Raw genomic sequence first — 21,441 nt, forward strand, 5'->3', positions numbered from 1 at the left:
TGTGTGGTAAAGGAATATTTGTGGTAAAGATTATGCGTGGAAATAGCATTCCGTTGTAACGCATGCACGGTAAAGGCATGTGTTTTGCAACAGAATGCGTTGTAACGACATACAACCGTTAAATGCTAGTTATGGTTTAATTAATGCAGGTACTAGATATTGTCAAACACATTTACTTTTAGTTTGGTTGAAAGGATGGCTTTGCTTAAAACAGTAGCTTTACCTAAATTGCTCTTTTGTTCAAGAATCTGACTCTTTTCCTACTAAGTAGGTTTAGCAGATGCAGTCTGCCAAGATTACATTAATGAGCTAGTAGAAAAACACTCAAATGTCTTTTTTTTTATAAATTAACGTAATGAAAAAGAAAGGCTCCCTGGATTCCATCCTTTAGTCCTGTTTTATGCCAGTCTTTTGGCTGATATCATGTCCCCTTGCCCCTCCCAAGTTTGACAAGCCCAAATTAGTCTGACACTACTGCATCTAGATAACCTGCCTTTAAAATTCAATATCTTGTTTTCTTTTTCTTCTTTTTCTCAAATATAATTCACATGTAGGTTATTGGTTACCTGATCACATTTCAAATCATAACGCTTTGGAACATTCACAAAAGGGTTTATGTAGTAAATTAGATTCTGCTATATGTCTAATCAAGTTGGGGATCTTTTTGTTATACCAAGTACAATTGGCTGAAACCACATATGTTTCTGCTGCTTCTTGAGGCACATTTCCAAGGATAAGGTTAGATATTTCCAGCAAACTTTTGTTAAAATACCTTAGTTGCAGTCCGCCAGATTAAATCTGATTTAAGTTATAGTCCCTCTTACGCTATTACGACAATTTAGAATTATTTTACCTGATTATTTGTCCTACTATATTTCAATGGTCGTGTCCTCCTTTCATCAGATTTCACCTATTTGTGAACTATAAATACCTGTGATGCGATACATTGTTTGGGTATTGAATCGGATACCATGCAGTGGCGTGCTTTTTTAGGTCTCGACTTAGGCAGCGCATGCGCTGCTTTGCGAGACATTTAGTAACTGGGCTTTTAAAAGTCCAACCGAACGCTTTTGCTGGCCTCAAGCTTGCGGTTACGCGCGTGTAGCCGCCATCTGACGTTCCTCTCGCTCTCCCATGCCTCAACACCCCTCCCCCACCACAGAGCGTATCTTGTGCGCGCTTGTTTTTCACCCCTCTCACTCTCATCCTCTTTTCTTATTCAAACTGCCTACATTTCTCTAAACCCTTCTCACTACCCTTAACGTTCTACTCTTTCCATCTCTCCTTTTAAGCTGCCCTGTCTGCCTCCCTTTCTTGTTACCCTCTTCACCCCTCTTTTTATGTGGTATTCTCCTATCCCGAGTCTCGCGCCCCTTGTTTGCTGCTCTGCCCTTCCGCTCGCGTGCCCGCTGTCATGGAGCGCAGTCAGGGCTGGCGGTACCGCCGGTTATTGATTGTGGTGCCTTAAGACATGGATTCTTTGTGCTGCTGCTGAAGAAACACTGACACAGAATCCCCTCTTTGAGATGCATATTCCTCTGCCACCGGTTCCAACCGTCCTTTTCAACCCCCACACCTGTGTCACGTCATGACATCACACAATGGACAGAATACTACAATGTGCAGCGCACTCATGATGCATTGCTGGGGGCATAGTTTGGCAGTTTGCTGCCACTGACTGCCTTATACCTGTAATTGCTGTCGAAGCAAGTCACTATGGAGACTGCCCTTATTGCCCAGCAGTACCTCTGTTTCGCCATGCCACTCATATAAGTGACCAGGACCAGCAGACCTCTGCCAGGTAAGAAGGGGCATTCAGCGAGCATATGTTAAGTTCTGGTGTTGTGTACATTTGCTGATGAGGATAGAATGGGAGGAAGAGTTTCAAATGTGTGTTCATTCATTTAACTGAAGCAGTGTGGGGCCTGTTGTTTTTCCTCCTTCACCTCAGTAAGTCTGCATTTCACCTGCTTATAGAGTCTTTTGGCTGTGAGGGAGAGCAGTTTTCCACCGGAGATCCCAGGAGAAGAGACTGGTGGTTTGCACGCCCCAATTGGTGGTTGCTCTCTGCTCGATCAATTTCTTGCCACTTTTTCTGTGTACTTTTGGGACACCTGCTTTTCCTGTTAGCTGCCTGGAGTTTTGCTGCTGCAACCAGTAGACCTGAGAGGACTTATTTGGTTATCTGGTAATATAATCTTTAATTTGATTCTGAGGCCCTCACTATATGCTACTGCTCAGACACTTGGCTTGCTACTGGCCATGTTATACTTCTCAACAGAGGAAGGTGTGTGCACATTGCAATCTGCCACCATATGTGATTTCACAAATTTTAAAATGTATGCTCCTAACATTTTTGAAAATTAAGTCCTATAACTACGGTGGCCACTCTACGCCATGTTACTACATACACTGTTTCTAGTCATGTGCTTCTCACACTTAAATAACGGATATCACGTGTTAGTTTAATTAGGTTCACTGAAACTAAGACTACAGTACCCAGAATGCATTACGTTGTCCAGCTTCCTGCTCTCTTTATTAAAGCAGCAAAGCATTTGGCGTCAATTTTGTTTTAAAATGTATTTATTTTTAGTGTATTGTTTTAGGTTTTTCAAGGGGGCACCTTTTAATCACTGGAAACGCAAACAGTGTAAAACTCTGCAGTGTCGCCGTTCAGATAGTGATGCACAGAAAGGTGCCACAGCGCGAGAATAGGAGCACTATTCATATTTGGTGCAGAGGGTTGTGTAGAGTGACAGCTTTCTGACACAACCACAGGTGTCCAGTGCATCTCCTTTAGGTCTTTGGTGTGTTCTCACTGTCGCTTACATTTGTTGAATGTCTGTTTTGGTTGATATCCTGCTTTAAGAGAGGAAACTGATGTGGTAGTACTTTGGTGCAGATTTGGATCCATTTCCCTCTCTTGCTAACCTTTCTGTACCTCTCTACTTTCTGTCTGCCTCCCATTAACTTCCTCTTAGCTCCTGTTTGTTTTGCCTCTCTACCTCCCACCACTACTCACATTTGCCTCCTTCTTATCTCCCTCTTCCTCTCTTGTTGTAAGTTAACTCTCTTTAAACTCTCTTTACCTGACCAACGACTAAATCCCTGCCCTTCTCTCTAACTTACTTCTCTGCATACCACACTCTGTGACTAGCTGTCACTTCTCTATACCACCCAATACATTTATTTCTCTATCGCACCTTTCTGTCCCATGTCTCATTCCTTTACCTAAACACACCCTTTTTACCTGTCTATTTATACATGGCTATGTACCTACTACACTATGGCTCTACCTTTAAACTCTATCTGTACGTCGCACCTCTCTTTCAATAATCCTCAGTGCCCCACAGCACTTACCTCTCATGACCTCAACTTGCCACCTCTCTCCGATCCTATCTCTAGCTCTCGGTCAGCTCTCTGCCGCTCTCTTCTCCTCAAGTCTGTCTCTCTCCCTCTCCTTTCTGCATCTTGCTACTCTGTTTGCATCTCATCCCCCCTTCATTTCTCTTCCATTTACTTCACCTCCCTCTTAATTTAATCTCTTTATCTTACCTTTTCTATCACTTTTGCCATCTATACCTTACTTTTCTCTGCCTCTCGCATGTCTCTTTCTACCTCACCGTTATCTTTCATTTCTCTCTCTGCCTCAGAACTCACTGCCTCCTCTCTCTTCCCCACCTCTCATACACTATCTAGCCTCTCAATTTACCTCACCTATTGGCTTTCTATGTCTCTTTGTATTGATGTCCTCTTTCCCTCACCTTTCTCATTATTTTATTTCTTTCTCTCTACAATGCTCTCTCTACCACTTCCACTCCATCTATCACTCCCTTTGCTTTCATCTCTTTCTATCTCCTTCACTGTTTCCGTTCACTCTCTCTGCTTTCAATGTCTCGTTGGTTTAATACACCTGTCTTACCTCTGTCTCTATCTCTTTCCCTATTTGACCATTCTATCCTTCTCCCTCGCCCTTCCTCTGTATTAGCCTCATCTCTCTACCTCATCTGCACCTCTTTTCTCTCTACTACTCATATATTTCTAGTTTTCATCCCACTGGCCCTACTGTAGTGTAGTTCCTATATTCCCAATAGGCTCTGCGCATTGGAATAACATAAACAGCAGTGTAGACGTAGGACTGAGGTAATCTAGGTCTCTACTGACTATGTTAGACTTAATTCGTTTTTGACAGCTAGCTCAGGGGTCACTAGAAACTTTCTCGAATGTTCAGGAAAGGGTTAACCGTCCTGATTTAGACAAGAAGGGATTAGTTTCTGACAACCGCATAAACATGACAACTTTGCTCCCTCAGAATAAAGAGTGTATCTCTAGAGTCGTGTGAAAACAATAGACAACCGTTTCACTCAGTCAATCGTGCATTCTTAATTTCACCAGAGTGCAGAGAAATAGAGAGACGGGCGTTTTCAATAAAAGGTGTTATTTTATTGAGCAGTCTTCTTTCTCATGCAAGAGAAATGAATTGCCACAATTGCAATACTTATTATAAAGTAAAGTGCGTACAGTAAAAGTAGTATTATGAAATAATACTGTAAAAGCATTGATATGGTTTCTTAGCCATACGATACTTTAAAATGGATAAAATATATACATACATAAAAACATTGACTAACAAACTCAACTGGTGCTTCTAAGATACGCCTACCCAGGTGTACCTGACCTAAGCCTAATACGTGGGAAGGAGTAAGTAAGTTGCAGTTTTAAGTTAAGTTAGGTTTTTGCCAAGAATCGGAATCAAGAATTCTCTCTAAGGTTTTAATCAGCTCCATACCTTGGTTATAGAATGAAGGAGGTCTTGTATCTCGCTTCTCAGGACTCGATCTCCCAGCAACCCGCAAGGGTGACTTGGGAACACCGGAGCTGGATTTTCTCGGCTGGAGAAAAAGACAGCGTCTCCCTCAGTGCGTCGAAGGGAGGGGTGTTTTCCTTTGGCTCTAGCAACACCTGGGCTCCCGGGCAAGTAGAACGTCACTCTGCTCCCCACCACCGTGTGTTTGCTTAAAGCAACGTTGGTATATTTATACCTGAAAGGTGCCGGGTTTGACGTAAGGTTGGACATAAGACGTCACTAAGAACTAACAGTTCTTTCTGGACTCCAGGAGTTCTTGTGCAAATCAAAACAAAAGCAGGGGAATTCCCGGGCTGCTGGAGGCTTGGTTTGTTTAAAGAACGCGTTGTGCTTTCTAGGAGTCTATGGGAGTAGCCTTGCCGTGTTTTGGACTGCATGGGCTATTACTAAATATGGATATGATTCCTATGCCTTTATAAGGATATTATTTGTTATAACCACATAAGGGCATGAATCTGGAATATCGAATTAGGGTCCTAGATAGAAATACAACACTACCTGCCTCTCTGCCTCATTACTTTGTTTACCCGACCTGTCATTCTGTGCTTCACCTTTCTATTTGTGCTATCTCATTATAACTCACCTCCCTTCCTATCTTATTTATCTCTAGACCTTGCCCCTCGGATTAGCATCTTTCCTACCAGCCTACATTTAAAACATGTATGCCAGGTCTCTAAAAACAAGCATTGACATAGTCAATAGGTCTCGCCTTATAAGTTTTTAGCCATGCAACAGTTGATGTTATTGCACCAAGGATATTGTGCTGCATAACTTAATATTTATAAGGTCCCAAAATAGCCAATAGGTCTCACCTTTGGGCCCTTATTCGTTTTTAGCCATAAAACAGTTGATGTTATTGCACCAAGGCTATTGTGCTGCATAACTAAATACTTATAAGGTCCCAAAAGCAAGACCTATTGGCTATGCCAATGCTTGTTCTTTTTAGAATTTGAGATAAAATTACATATTTTGTTGAGAAATATGGTTATATGGTTATAAAATATGGGCAAATCTAAAAGCAATTTATTGAAATATAAATTCAGGGTATCAACTGGTGGAGTTTTGCTATGTTACAGTCTACACGTCAGTTATTTTTATCTATACTGACATGAAGTACATTTTTTGTGCTGCTTTACCTGGCTGAACCTGTATTAGCTCATTGCAGAAGAGTGATTCAAGGCACCATTGTATTCATTATTTTCATTTGCAATCATAAAACCTGACTGTTACATGATTTCCTATACCAATTGTGTTATATTGTAGCCTTTATGTAGCGCTTCGTGCTCCATTGTGGAGTGCTGAAGCACATTATCGGATTGGTAGCATGCTGAAGAACACAGTTGATTTTGTTGTTGTGAACCTACACAGGAAGTGTTTTCATGTCATGCGTGAGTGACAGGAGAAGTGCTCTTGTTTTCTGGCTCACCACCTAGAAGTTTAATGGAGGAAAAAGTGTGAGAGAAGGACACATAAAGGGGCAATAGAAATCTGTCTGGATAGACTGCCATACAGTCATCCCTTGTGTCGTTGTAAGCTCTCTAGAGGTGATAGAGACGATGCCTTGCATTCCAGCCATCCCTTATGAATCTGAGGTATCTGAATTGCTATAGTGCACTACTGTAGTTGGGGGCTCCCAGGATGCACCACATTAGAATCCTCCGCAGGGCCAGCTAAACGCGGAAAATCTTCTTCAGTCATTGTTTGCTTTTTACATTCTAGTACTGAGTGGTTATTTTAATCTGATTTGCTGTAGAATTTATTAATCTCCTCCTTTGATAGTAATTCTGGATCACTTTAGGTGGTTTGTCAAGGCATCCAGGATTTAAGTATTATATTGTCTGAACCGAATATAGTCCGCGCTGTGCCTTCGGTGGCCAGGATTCCTTTGCAGTTTGTGTGCTACAGACCAGTGCCTAATGTGTAAAGAATTTAGTGCTGAGGCCCTCGACCGGAGGACACTATACCTTGCACCATCAGTTGCCCCTGGCAGCACTGTCAATGACGACATCAACACACTACCAATCATCACACTCTTAAGTGAGACAATTCTTACTATTCCAGGGCCCCAAATCTCTAGGGATGGCGTGGGAGGCATATAGTAATCATTGAAAATATAAATTAAATTAATAAACAGATGTTGTTGTGTTCGTACCTAAAATTGGCAGACACCACTGCCATGTGTAAGGCTGTCATTAGCCCTGGTGCTGGCAATTAAGTGCTGGTGCCGAGCACCGGAAACCACCTGCTCAAATTCAGCACTGCTACATTTATTTTAGAAGTAGAAAATAAGGGCAATTCTGGGATTGGTCTACTCGTTATATATAGATGGCTATTCTTTCATCCTATAAACAAGGTTCAACCGTTGTTGCCGTTGGCAATAATTAGCCAAGAGACTTGTTTTTCAAATGACTTTCAGAATAAAAGCAAATTTTGTTGTATTTTGATTCTGTCAAAAATGGATGGCTGATTTGTGTATGCCTTTTAATGTCGCTTAAAGCTCGCATTTACAACATGTTCTGTTTAGCAGACCAGTAATAGAAAACTGTTGCCCAAAGGACATTTCTAATTACATTACTAAGACCTAATTTCTTTTTTTGTAGAGCCAAGGATCAAACCTTTTACCGGGTCAGAGGTTCCTAAAAGAGGAAGGTATGGGATCTTTCTTTACAAAAATGTCTGAAAACCCTGGAATCCTATCAATGTACTTTAATAGCTCTTTCTCACCTCAGTTTGTGCAGAAGTAGACGAAACTGGAACCATTGTTGTAGCCCTTTATCCATATGATGCAATCCACCCCGATGATCTGGCATTCAAGAAAGGAGAAAAACTCCGCGTTCTCGAAGAGTAAGTATTGTACATGCAGATAAATGCAATCTTGCATGTGTTGGTAATGGTCGGTTTCCTTCGTTGCACTGCAGATGCATTTGGTTATTTACTTTATAAGAGAACTAGGTTGTTTTTTGTGCAAGATACCATGGAGAGGATGGTCTCCGGCCCCAAGCTGAATGAATATGTCTTCAGGATGTTTGAGCCCTTGCATGGCATATCTCTGTACATCAGTGCTTCCCAAACTTTTTTGAACCACGACCTAAGTTTTAGAATTACAATTTGTGGGACTCACCTAGCTGTAAAAAATACATGAGGCGCCAAATTTTATAATTTACCTAAAGCATCGTGTTGTAGCGCATTGTTCTTTACAAACCACACATTTTCCTTTCAAATGTCAACTACATTTGCCGAGAGGTAGACTTTTACTGATAAAACTATATTGCACACAAATAATAATGTGTGAAGATCGGGTTTCAATTAATATTTGTCATTTGTGCATCTGCAAGTAAAGTGCCTTGATTTGTTTTGATCCTCTTAAAATCTTCGTTTCCATTATGCTTGAGAATAACAGAAAAGTGCTTGATTTTTGCTTTCCTAACTGATCAATGTGTACAGTTCATTTACAGGTATTACATTTTGTTGTGTTACAAAAACATTACATACTATAGCCTTTCCTTTCATACTATCTGTACCCCAGCAAGATTGTTACATAATTAACTTAACGTTTACTTCTCTGACTGCAAAGTGAGGGGTTTGGAAACACAAATTCCCATGTTAAAAATAAAGCATCAATTTTCCTGAAGACATAGCCTTACGTTTGACCTCTGTATTTGAAGAGCAGAAAATGTGACATGATAAATACAGAATATAACCACCGCTTTATTTATTGCTTGGATATTCGTGACCCAACAAAAATCAGCCCATGACCCAGCAGTGGGTCATGGCCCACAATTTGCAAAAACTGCTCTAAAGAATTGCACCAGTTGTTAGCAAACCAGGGTTTCTTCACCCCCCCCCCCCTCCATCCCGGTCTACCCATGTATCTACGAGCTGTTAGAACACAGACCCTGCGGGACTGTCACGTTTAACTTTATTATCTCAGTAACGTGGCTCTTCTGTGTCTGTTTTGGCCTTTTTTGATTATTTTATTGTTTTTGTCTCCTGCATCTCTGCTGAGAAGTTTTCAGTATATATTACACATTTTCCTTAAATCTACGCTGCCCTCTTCTATCTTGTTTCTTCCCTAAGGGAATTTGGATCAAGCATATGCCCACCTTTCCTTTGAATTACGACATGGTTTGTGTCCTGACCTTCTCCTAAATACTTTATTATGCCTACTTAACCACCTTGTTCTATCACTCAGCTGCTCATCAGTTTTAATAAAAAACGTGCTTGGGTATTTCCTTTTCAGGTCTTTGAGAAATTGGGTTGTTGGTTGAGAGGGGAGTGAGCCCTTCTCAACAGCCACAATCCTGATCAGGGTGAACCACAAAAAGTCATTAAATTAACCTGTGATTACTGGTCTGGTAGCTTGGCACAAAAGCAATCAGGCTTGACTTAGAGGCAATGTGTAAACTATTAATGCAACACTTATACAGTAATAAAGTAAAAATGCAACACAAGAAAACTCCCACACCAGTTTAGGAAAATAGAGTAAAATATAATAAATTATTTGACATAAAAATAATAAAAATCCAATCAGTAGAACTGTATATATGCGATTTCTAATGGTTATTTGGTTGTGTGAGACCGGTTGAAAATCACAAGTTCATGCCGGCTGCGATGCAGTGTGGGCTGGATACTAGGAGTGGGCGTAGCTCGCAGCGTTTCACTCCACGGAGTTTCCCAAAAACTCTGCGAGACTCCGTGTAGTTCCACAAGCTGCAGAGTTGCGGTATGCCACTTTGATTTTTAGCGATGGGACCTTGTCCCACGCTGTAAAGTCAGTGCAAACGGCACCACGAAGCATGCTAGAGGGTGCTGCTTCTTTCTGACACTCAAGAAGGCAGCTTTCTCAACACTAGTGGTAGCCACATGCTGCGGCCACCCGTGTTGAGAAATATCACTTGGAAGTGGTCTAGCATTTGTTGTTCTCACTCACCAAGTTACTGTTGGTAAGCCGCACATGAGAAAAAACTCCACCACACGGCAGTTGGTGGAGTTTTTCCAAAACTTTGCACTCCAAGCAGAGTGCAGATTAGACAAAACTACACAAACTCTGCCAGAGGAGCTGAGTTTGCCACCCACCCCTACTGGATACAGGAACCAAGTTAGTCCTGCAGAAAAAGTTACTGTCTAAAGTCCAGCATGCAGAGTTCCGTTGCCAGTGGAGGAGGAAGTGAGGGGCAGGGAGAGCTTTGTGGATGGTCATTGCTGTAATGCACAGTTAGGGCTTTGTGGATGGTTGTCGCTGTAGCACGAAGATCCTGTCTGATGTCCTGGACTGTTGTTGCTGGAGATTCGCATTGCTGGCCACCACAGACTGACAATGCTGTAACATGAAGTGCAAATCTCACTTTGCCGGTGGTTGCTGTAGCGTGAAGACTCTGGTTCACTAGAACTGTGCATTAGTAGTCGGTGTGGGCTGCAAGATCTTGGCTCATGCAGGCCCGATGCTGTCATAAAGAGCCCAAAACCTCAGGATTTCTTCTTTTTTTAAGCAGGAGCTCAATTGATGCAACACTAAGGGTCCAGGACCTGTGAGGCACTTCTTGGGGATCATAAACTCACTCTAGCAGAGGCCAGCAAGGCTCAGTCAGGTCTAGCTGCAGTTACAGTTGCAGCAGCTCAGCTGGGCAGTTGCAGAGAGGTCTCTGGTGCGTGATGTGTCCCTGTCGCTCAGAACAGGAGGTCAGTCAGCTGACACTTGGAGTCACTTCAGCCTGGGATGAAGGGTGCTGGTCCAGTCTTCCTCCTCAGACAGGAGGGCAGGGCTCAAGCAGCAGAGTAGTCCTCTGGAAGCCGGGCAGTACTCCTGTTCTAACCACAGGCACAGGAGGGGGTTCTGGAGGCCCTTTTGTTTTTATTCCTAGTGCCTCTTTTGAAGTCGTAGGAACTTCTGGAGTTTCCTTCCACAGTAGTGTCGTGAATTTCCTCCCACCCTGCCCTGGTCCCAGTCTGCCTGCAGGCATAATAGCCTAGTGTAAAGTTTAAACATAAACTGATTAAACAGCACCCAGGTTCTTTATTCGCAGACACATACTACTGCACCTCCAAAGGACTGATAAAAATGGGTCTCATTTTCCACACTAGTAGACCCAAAGAGTAGAACGCCATAATCCGATAACAATTCCACATCTCCAAATCTACTAACATACCCCTTAGCTGCAAACTGACGTTCCTAATCCTGACCCGCTCAAGACCGAGTGAAACTACCTCTCTGACCATATATTCCTACGGCACAGTGCTGATCCAAGCCAAGAACGACAACCTAGCTTTTGACTCACTCTTCTCTTCTCTTAGAACTATCCCCGTTCATTCTCTGCTCCCATGCCCAATGCAACCCCTATCCCCGGACAGACAGACCCCCCAACGTAACTCCCCCACCAACAATAGGCCCTCCACCAACACCACCAGCTCGCCACCTCAGGACACCACCATCGCCTCTGGCACCAAGAACACAACGCCTCCCCCACCAGCCGTCCGCTTTTCCGACCTCCCCCCTGCTTATATTCTCCCCCTCAATACTATGACCAATCGCAACCCACAATCCAAGACTCACAAACACCTCCCCCTAAAACTCATAAGTACGCAGATGCCACATCACGACCCGCAACACTTTATGCCCCCGGTCCAGCCCATCGACTACATGAACGACTCTCGACTTACTAGTCAATAAGACAACACCCTAAGCCTCCCCCTCTTGTAGGGACCCTGTCCATCAGACCTCCCCTGTTGTGATGGATCAACATCTCTCCCTGCTTGAAAGCTAACTATCTATCATAATGCAGGGCCTCACGAAATCCTAACCAATCAAGCGACGCTCCGTAAACCATCCCAAACTGCCCACTGCACCCGCACCGTCAGCCAACACCTCTACCCAATGGCCACCCAGAGCTCCCGACCCCAATGGGATCCCTACCCCCTCAGCAAACCATAAGAGTAACCAAAACCGCACCAGTAGATCCAGAATAGCTCTGTCTCCGAGCGAAGCTGAAGAGCTCGCCTCCTTATAAGACTCCTCATCTACTGTAAACGCTCAATCCAAAATCCAAGTGATCAGAGGATACAGAAGAGACCACTTCCCCCCGAAACACCCTAGACCTCCCACTGCCCTTACCAACATCCCCAGAGCCCCCCGGAAGAAGAATCCTGAAAAAGAGGCTCTTGCGGCCAACTGCATGCTCATAAACTGCAGATCAGCCATCAAACACGCCACTGAGCCAGCAGAATCCATCCTCACCCATGACATAGACATAGCCTTTATCACCGAGACCTGGCTAAACGACTCCTCATCCTCTATCTTGGACACTCTTGTACCCCCAGGCTTTTGTATCATCAACAAAGATCGTAGAGACCAAAGAGGCGAAGGGTTAGCAGTCATTCACAACAATACTGTATCCCTTATGGAAATTGACACCTTTAACTACAACTCCTTTGAATGCCTTACCGCCATAATTAAAACTAGCGACAACAAGGCACTCCATTGTCATCTCCTTTACCATCCCCCAGGCAACACCTCATTCGCGGAAAACCTTTCGGACCTATTTGCACATTGCTCTCCCAGAGACGCCAACAACCTAATTTTGGGAGACCTGAACCTACATTGGAATTATAAAAACAGCTCATTAACCCAGAATCTGAATGAGCTACTTCACCATAACAACCTTACCCAGCACTGCTCTGAGGAAGCCCACACCAAAGGAGCGATCCTAGATGCCATTATCACCCAACGTTACACTATCAAAGTCGATCACACCCTACCTGTTGACTGGTCCGACCACCACCTAATCCTATTCCACATCACTCAACCAATCACTTATCAACCTCCCAACCAAGACCCCCCCCAAATGGATAAAAAACCTGACTATAATCTCCATGGCCGACCTGGATGAAAAGGTTTGCACACTCCTGCCTACCTCCACAGATGATCTCTCAACATCGGAACTCACCTCTCACTACAACTCCACTATGACCGACATCCTAGACCAATTAACACCCCTGAAACAAACAAAAAAACTGGAACATACCATCCTGGTTCAACTCGGATATCAACGCTGAAAGGAGACAACTGAGAGGCACAGAATGTCTATGGAGGAACAACCCCTCCACAAGCCTCCATGAGTAACTCAAAGCAACCCGAAGGAAATACAAAAAACACATCCACAAAGAAAAAAAAAACCTTCTTCTGCACCGCCCTGGACAACGCAAAAAACAGACCCAAGGAAGTATTCAACATCATTAGGCTACAAACATCCAAACCCTCTACTTCCTTAGGTCAGGCCTCTAAAGTCCTGTGCGACAACTTCTTTGATGACAAAATCACTAATATTGAGCTCTCACTCGATAACATCCCTTATCTCTCTGGCGCAATTACAATTCCTAAACGCGAAGGTCACACACGCAAACAACCTGTAAAAGCCTGGAAAGCCTTCACCCTCACAACCGAAGTGGAGATTACTAAACTAATCGACTCCTCCAAGCCCGCCTCTCATGCTCTCGATCCTATACCCACCCAACTGATCAAAAAGCTGAAACTCACCTTGGCCCCATTCTGGTGTAAGATCATAAACAGCTTCTTGAGATCCAGCGACATTCCTGATGGACTAAAAGTCGGCCAAGTCACGCTACTTCTGAAAAAAACAGGCCTAGACCCTAATGACCTGAACAACTTTAGACCTGTCTCCAACCTCCCTTTCCTTTCTAAAATTCTCGAAAAGTGTGTGCTCCTACAACTGTCTCAGCACATGGACAGCATCAACCTTCTTGATCCCCGCCAATCTGGCTTCAGAAAAGGCTGCCGTACCGAGACCGCGATCCTCAACATCGTGGACGACATTCTCAAATCTCTGGATACCAACCAATGCTGCCTTCTCATCCTCCTGGACTTATCAGCAGCCTTTGACACGGTAGATCACAATCTATTCATCAAGGCACTCTAAGACAGAGTGGGTGCTGATGAAAAGGCCCTACACTGGTTCTCCTCCTTCCTTCACAACTGCTCCCAAAGGATGAAAATCAAAACTTACACATCTGAACTACACCCCGTCAGCAGAAGCATCCCCCAAAGATCAGTGCTCTCCCCCAACTATTCAATATATATATATGGAACCCTTCACCTCCCTTCTTAAAAAAGCCAACATCCCCTTCCACCTCTATGCAGACCATACCTAGATCTATCTGGAAACCTTCTCTATTGAAGACATTCAGAGACTAAATAATACCCTCAAAGAAGTCCAACACTGACTAAATATCTACCACCTTAAACTCAACCAGGACAAAACCGAAATCCTTCTCGTCTCCAACAAAAAAGATAACCCCAATATCATGGAATGGCTAAAAGTAATCGATGCTCTGATCATCAATCTCACACTGGCCAAATCTGTAAAATCATTAGGAATCACCCTTGACCCAAAACTTGACAAGGACAAACACATCAAAAACTCTGTGAGGTGTGCCTTACTCAATCTGAAGCTTCTCAACAAAATAAAACCCTTCATCCCACCCACAGACCTACAACAAGCCACCCAATCACTGTTGATATCTAGATTGGATTATGGAAATGCAATCCTCACCGGTGCAAAGAAATCCTACCTGGCCCCCCTCAAAACAACTCTCAATGCAGCAGCCAGAATGGTTAATGGAGTCCAGAAATGTGATCACATATCTCCTGTACTCAGAGATTTAAAATGGCTCCCAATAGAATTGCGTGCCAACTTCAGAACTGCCTGCCTCACACATAAAGCCCTACACACAGGGAAACCTGAATACCTGGCCGACAAACTCAAAAAGGACGGCAAAACAAGCCCCCAGGAGTTCCAACTCCCTACTACTCATTCCTATGAAAACACGCAAAAATAAAACCGCTACATGTTCCTTCGCTGTAGGCGCACCAAAAATCTGAACTCCATCCCAGCGAATATTAGGACTAGCCCATCCTTTGTTAAAATTCAAAAAAATCTTGAAAGACCCCTTCCTCAAGCAGGCCTTCCCGCATCGATAGTCATCGCTATACCGAACAAGCCTGCTCTCCGCAACTTCATGACATTTGCCTCTAAGACGTTCCACCCCAAATGCCCATCTGGCCTCCCCCTACGGATAAGGGCTACGCCCAAGACCACGTGCACTTAGCAAGGCCCCCCAGGACTCCAATACCCTGATGCTTCACTGCTCGCTGGGACTTCCGAATGCGACACGTACATTTTTGCCTATTATATGATATCCTACTTTATAATCTGTTGTAAAGCACTCTGATACCCCTGGGTCTGGCTAGCGCTACATAAAACTCCTTAAATAAAATAAATAAATACATAAATAAGTTCTTTTGGTGAGAGCTAAGGCACAGTCTTTTGAAGTGCAAGTGTGGCTGTGCACAGCTCCACCCCCATCCTGGCTGAAATGGCAATTTATCCCTCAATTGTGTGGATATCTGGTAGTAATACACAAAGACCAACTGCCAACTACACCTATACATGTGACCCATGAAACAGGCTGCCGGCACTTACTGGTTAGGACAAGAAAATGGCAACTTTGTAAAAGAGGCATTTTCAGAATTTTGACTTAAAATCCAGCTGTTAAAGAGGGTTTTACATTACAATTCCTCAAACACCAAACACGAGATTCCAACCTGCTCCCAAACGAAAGTTATCACTTATTAAATGTAATAAGTTAACGCAATGTTATCCTAAGGGAGATGTAGGCCTTCCTATGGTGAAAAATTAAATTGAGAGTTTTTCACTACCAGGAAAAATAAAACTAAAAAGTACAGGTCCAGCTTTTTAAACACAACGCACGCTACCCTATGGGCTGTTTTGGGTATATCCAAGGGGGGACCTATATGTATTACAAAGGAAGGACTAGGCCTGGCAAAAGGTTTATTTTTCCAGGTCGACATGGCATTGTAAAACTGAACACACAGGTTGCAATGGCAGACCTGAGACATTTTTCTTTAAATGCTATTTGAGTGAGTGGCACCATGAGAGCTTTGGGCCCTCTAGTAACATTTAAATTACAAACCCTGTGTTCATGTAGTACTACTTTATTAGTGAATGACAAGTAAATTAGATGTGCCAGTTCGGTGTAAGCCAATTGCATCACATTTAAAGGAGAGCACTGGTTAGCAGTGGTAAAGTGTGCTGAGTCCTAAAGCCAACAAGGGAGTTCAGAAAATAGGAGAGATGAATGTAGAAAGTTTTGGGGGTAGCCCTTCAGAGAGGGCCAGGCCAAACATGGTCACAAAGATTTGGAACTCTTTGGAACACACATGCTGACATATTGGCCTTTAGGAAGTCTCTTGAAATGTACATGGTCACAGTGTAAGTGCTTCACTCTTTGTGAACTTGCTGTCTGTACTGGCACAGTTCCATTTGTCTTGCACCAAGAAGTGGCTATTTGGTGCAGTTGTCCTTAAGAAGTAATCATTAGTGCAAACCAAAGTTTAAGTGGTTTAAGTGAGGCCCTCTCCTGTCTGAGGATGCGGTATCGCTAAATGGATAGAAATATTTAGACCGAGCTCCACAATGCAGTGAATAGTGGTAGCACTCCTTAGTCTATGCGAATTTGCAAGTCATTCCTTTCCTATACACTGTAAAATTCGACTTGTTTTCCCTATGAACATATTTCACAACTTTGAGTAACTAAATATATCACCAAGAGCGGTCTCCTTCTTGCAGGCTGTTCCAGTCTCCTCTCCCATTAGGTGCTCTTTATGTTGATAGCACTGTAAGCGCCCGATTTTGCACTTGGCTGCAGGGCATTTAATAATGTTGTGTTTTCAAGCTCAGCAGGAAAAAAAGTGTGCTATATTATCTTTCAATCTTGCTAATGTCAATTTCATTCCTCAGGGGCAGACCCTCACACGTTTTCAGCTTTCTGACTTTCACTCCACAATGTCTCCTCATTAATTATCCAGCTTAACCTTTCTGCTGCTTTCTGTATAGTAAATCACTACACTGTGCTCATGACCCTCGTCTTCATGGGTATCACTGCAAAAGCCCTTCCAAGCTTCTCTTTTTAGCTTTCAAATCCCGCTTTTCAGTCTCCTGCTTCTATTGCTCTCTTTACAGAGGCGTCCCAAGGCCTATTTCTGCAATGTCTTCTATTTTCCCTTCAAACCAAATGTTATGGCAATATCATAACCTCTTTATGCTTTTGTTCCCTATACAGCAGCAATACCCCAATGTGCCTCATTTTACCTTCTTTTGTGACCAAGATGCGATCCCATATCTCCATCTGTTTCACAGTGATCAGGCATATCTTGGCACTCTGATCATCAATGCTCAACACCTCAAAAACAGTGATCCCTTACTTACCTGTCTCCAATAATCTCCCCAGACTGCAATTTAAGCATGATTGTAGAAATCTGCCAGTCCCTTTCCTTTGAAATGACCTAATCTCTAGTCAATGCCCTATATTTTAGCACATTTAACTATCATACCCGATTAGTTATGTTATGTTAAATATTTCTTATAAAGCGCTCGTACACCGATTAGTTTCTTGGCGCTGAACTTAAAATATTTTGCTGGGACCTCATTTAATTAGCTGTCAACAAGTCTAATTATAGGCTTGGATAAATAGCCAGGTCTTAAGAAGTCTACGGAATCTCACAAATTCTGTGCAGGTTCTAATGTCTAATGGAAGAGTATTCCAGAAGCTGGGTCCCAATACTGCAAACATGCAACCGCCTATTCTTTTTAGTTTATAGGAGGGGATGGTTAGGTTCTTATGGGCAGAGCGCAAGCTCCGTGCAGGTAGATATTTCTGGACAAGTCTGGATATAAATTTAGAATTCACTCCCCAGCACACGTCTATTGTAGATAAGGTCTCCCAATTTACTTAAAAATAATCAGTTAACATTGTATCACACAGTAAGACACAACTATGATAATTTCTTTCTTCTTTGGTATTTTAATCACGTAGGCCTTCACAACAGCTTCCAACAGCCAACACGTGTTTCGTCGCCCAAAGGGATGTTGTCCCGCAACTTCCTCGAGGCTAATTAATCTGTGTACACTTCTTTGATCTGTGGTGTTAACCGGACCACAATGGGTTTCTGTGCGAGCGGCGTCTCTCGTAAAAGCTCCTGTATCGTTCTCAACACTTGTCTTTCTTTCCAGTACTCACCATGCTCAATCTACTGCCTTCACCAATTCACCCGCCAACGCCACCATGTCAACCGAGTACGGCAACATGAGAATACAAAACTTCCCGGCTGCCTATATGCCGGAAGTAGAGCGGCATCCTGCTTGGTTAGGATCAAGGTACTCCGACTGCTCAATAAAGGTACAGAGGCATTTGGCCACATGAGATTCCAATATTTTGGCCAAATAAGGAAGCAGGGAAATAGGCCGATAGTTAGTCAAACGGTTAACGGCGGGACAACTATTGCTTCTTTAAAAGCTCTTGGAACACAGCCCTGAGTTAGAGAGTCGTTAAGGAGTGCCAAAGCTGGTCCGGGTATATGGTTTAAACTTCTCTCAAGAAGTGAGGCGGGCAACTTTCTGTAGGTGATCTTGACTTTACTTTCGACAGAAGGTCCAAAAAAGTCTGATTGTCTATTGCTGAGAACTGTACAAGAGAGCAGGAATTTTCCAACATTGAAGATGAGCCCTCAGAAGCAGGGCAACAGGGAATACTGGCTTGTATTTTAGCAATGTTATCAATAAAGAACGAATTGATGGAGTTACCCAAAGCTTGACTGGGGGTAGATTTTAATGTAACTCTATCGGACTGGATAATTCATTCACAATAGCAAATATTTCTTTGGACTTGTTGGTCGAACTCATAATTTTTGAAGAGAAATAGACAGCCTTAGCTGAGGAAATTGCTTTTTTATACTCTTTTAATTGAATCAAATCTCTCTCTTTTTTTTTATCTAGAGAACAGTAAGTTCTCCATTTCCTTTCAGCCTGACGAAGTGCTAGTTTTTGGCTTTGTAGATCTGGAGAAAACCATTTGTGTGCCTCATGGCGTCTTGCTAACCGAATTGTTTTTAGTGGAGCGTAGTCATTGCTGGTCGCAATAAGACATCCTATGAGATTTTTCGCACTCAAATCAATTGGCGTCTGAAGGATAGGGACTGTATTTGCTAGAGTATCATGGAATTGGGTTCTGTTAATATTATTTCAATTTATTAGTGATGGAAGTGTCTGAATACCCATTACATTTGTATCACAGATTAGGTAATATTTGCAAATAGTAGTAACATAGCATCTCGGATTTGTTTGATTTCATAAACATTCCATCGGTCAACCTGCTGCTCTCCTGATCATCAGTATGCCATCCACCCACCGTCTGACTGTAGATATGTACAATACCTATGTTAGCAGAGATACTCAATAAATGATGAATAGAGACAAAAAATAATGTATTATTACAGAATTAATGTTGGGCAATAAAAGCAACAACTTCATACTTTTATTTCACATCACTTTTATGTAGCAACATTAGCACCTGCAAGGCGATGGGAAGCTCTCTCCAGAGCAGATTTCAATAAAAGCAGCCACTCAGTCGATAATTCATCCAAAGATCCAGTATAAATCCTAATTGGATGCCCTATTATATAAAGTGTTTCACATACCAGGTGCTCTAATATGCAGTAAGTTAAGCTTTTATGTTCATAATTTTTCTCAAAAAATTTTGATTTTTAACCCCTCCCATGCTCATGATGAGCTGAGCTCGTCGTTGTGCCACGGCGCTCCCGTCATGGCCCGTGGAACGCTCAGGTGCGGGGAGCATTCCCCTGCTGTGCTGAACGTTCCACGGGAGCCAATGCACCTGTGACGAGCTCAGCTCATCATGAGCATGTGGGCGCTGTGCGCGCCCCCTCTCCCCCAGCACAGCGGGGGAATAACCCCTGCAGCGAAGGGGTTAAAACATGTTGTCATGTGACCACATAAGAGTTCTGACTCACCTCAAGAAACATAAAGCATACAATAGATTGGTAACCTAAGTATAGTTAATATTCTTACCCACAGTTTTATCTTAGTACGGCTTCTGAGTCACTTCCTTGAATACACTTTGAGAAACCCTTCTCCTGATATGCCAGCAAAGAGACTTGCCCACCATTGCTAGAAGAATCGCCATTGCGAAATAGAGGAGTTAGATATGCAGCAATTGATGGAGAACAGCTTTACTTGTCATAGTTTAGAAAATCAAAAATAAATAATCTGCTGCTTTGATCCATCGTGGATCTGTAACCCATCTCATAAATTCATAGTATGTGGGAACTGAGGTTATTGCATCACCAATTTACAAAATCTTACATTTAGCGTGTATTCTGAGAGTAAATAAAATTGTAGCTGTAATGAATTCTATGCACATTGAGGAAAAATACTCTTGATTTTATAATTACTTCTTAAAGTAAATAAGTCAATGGCTTTTCACAATACTTTTTCAGTTCCAACTCAACAAAGATTACACTTGCTCATGAACACCTGACCACTAGACGGCATTATCTCAACACTCTAGTCAGCCCTTAAGAGAAGTGGACGCATTAGCAAAGCCAGTAGGTTGTGCCTTTAAAAGTCAAGTGCTGATCTATTGGCTTTGCCAATGTTTGTAAGGAAGTGTGTGAAAAAGGGAAAACATTCTAAACACTGGAGGAAAAGCAAATACAAATCTTATGGTATCTCAAACTATACACTGAATTCAATGATTTCGGTCTTTATGAATGACAGTTTTATTTTTGAAATACTTTTCACTCAGGAAGCTCTTAAAAGAATTTATGGACGTGCTTGCATGTAAAAGGAAATGCTTACCAATGTCTGGTTTACTTTCCACATGGTTCGCCATATGTTCCTCTGTGCGAGCCAACAGTACAGCTTTTTTGGCCTCCAGGAGAAAAGCCATGCTAACTACATCAGGTGCCTCAGATGCCAGCCAAGTGAGAGCAGCAGGTGGCCTTTCCCCAAAGTGGCATAAAAGCCTTTGTGTGCCAAAGCTTGTGCTTCCATGCAATATGTGGAACGCAGTAGATAAATCAGAAATAATCCTTAAACTCCGCTCTTTAGGCATATCCCAGCAAAATATATTTGTTGCTGTGCTTTTTACTGACACTCGGGCTGGAATTTGGGTGGGGAGTAAAAGAGCAGCCTCGGATTGGCAAGGAGGGCAATCGGGCACAGGCCGATGGGCCTCTGGCTGAGGCCAGTCGGTGGACCGGTTTTTGGTCTACGAAGGACTCCACCCCTGGTGCACAGCGTGAAAGGCTGTTGTTACAACCTTAACAAACACCCATGAACATGAAGTCAGGCCAGTGGGCCAATGTCAGAGCAGAATGCAGCCGGCCACGTCGCCTGCAGGGTGACATTGGGGTGACAGCACCTTAGCATTGCTCTCCTGCTAGAATGGGATGGGGAGTGTGTCCCAGTAGGTCCACCATAAGGGCTCACCCCGATATTTATTGAATCACAGTGTCAGGAATAGGTGTGGTGAAGGATAAGGGGTATTATAAGGGGCCAGCAATTAGGACAGGCCCTCTTTTGTGGTGTGGGGTTGGTGAGGGCCAGCAAGGGAGATCCTCAGTTTATTTTTGTCCTCCTCTACTCCATGCAAAGAGCAGAGATAAATCAAGTCTCTGCTCTATT

At 43.1% G+C, this 21,441-nt stretch overlaps 1 protein-coding gene across 5 annotated transcripts in view; it reads left to right on the forward strand.

The window, feature by feature from the left end:
* The window catches only part of LYN (LYN proto-oncogene, Src family tyrosine kinase), a 332,543-nt gene that overhangs the window by 211,416 nt on the left and 99,686 nt on the right, over nucleotides 1-21,441 (forward strand). For all 5 annotated transcript variants that reach the window (XM_086965758.1, XM_086965761.1, XM_086965759.1 and 2 more), the window contains exons 3-4: nucleotides 7,468-7,516; nucleotides 7,597-7,711. In XM_086965758.1, the coding sequence (XP_086821884.1) occupies nucleotides 7,468-7,516; nucleotides 7,597-7,711 (164 nt within the window). The remainder of the gene's footprint in view (nucleotides 1-7,467; nucleotides 7,517-7,596; nucleotides 7,712-21,441) is intronic.

This window comes from Lissotriton vulgaris, chromosome 4_1, assembly GCF_964263255.1.
Source record: "Lissotriton vulgaris chromosome 4_1, aLisVul1.2, whole genome shotgun sequence".
NCBI lineage: Eukaryota > Metazoa > Chordata > Amphibia > Caudata > Salamandridae > Lissotriton > Lissotriton vulgaris.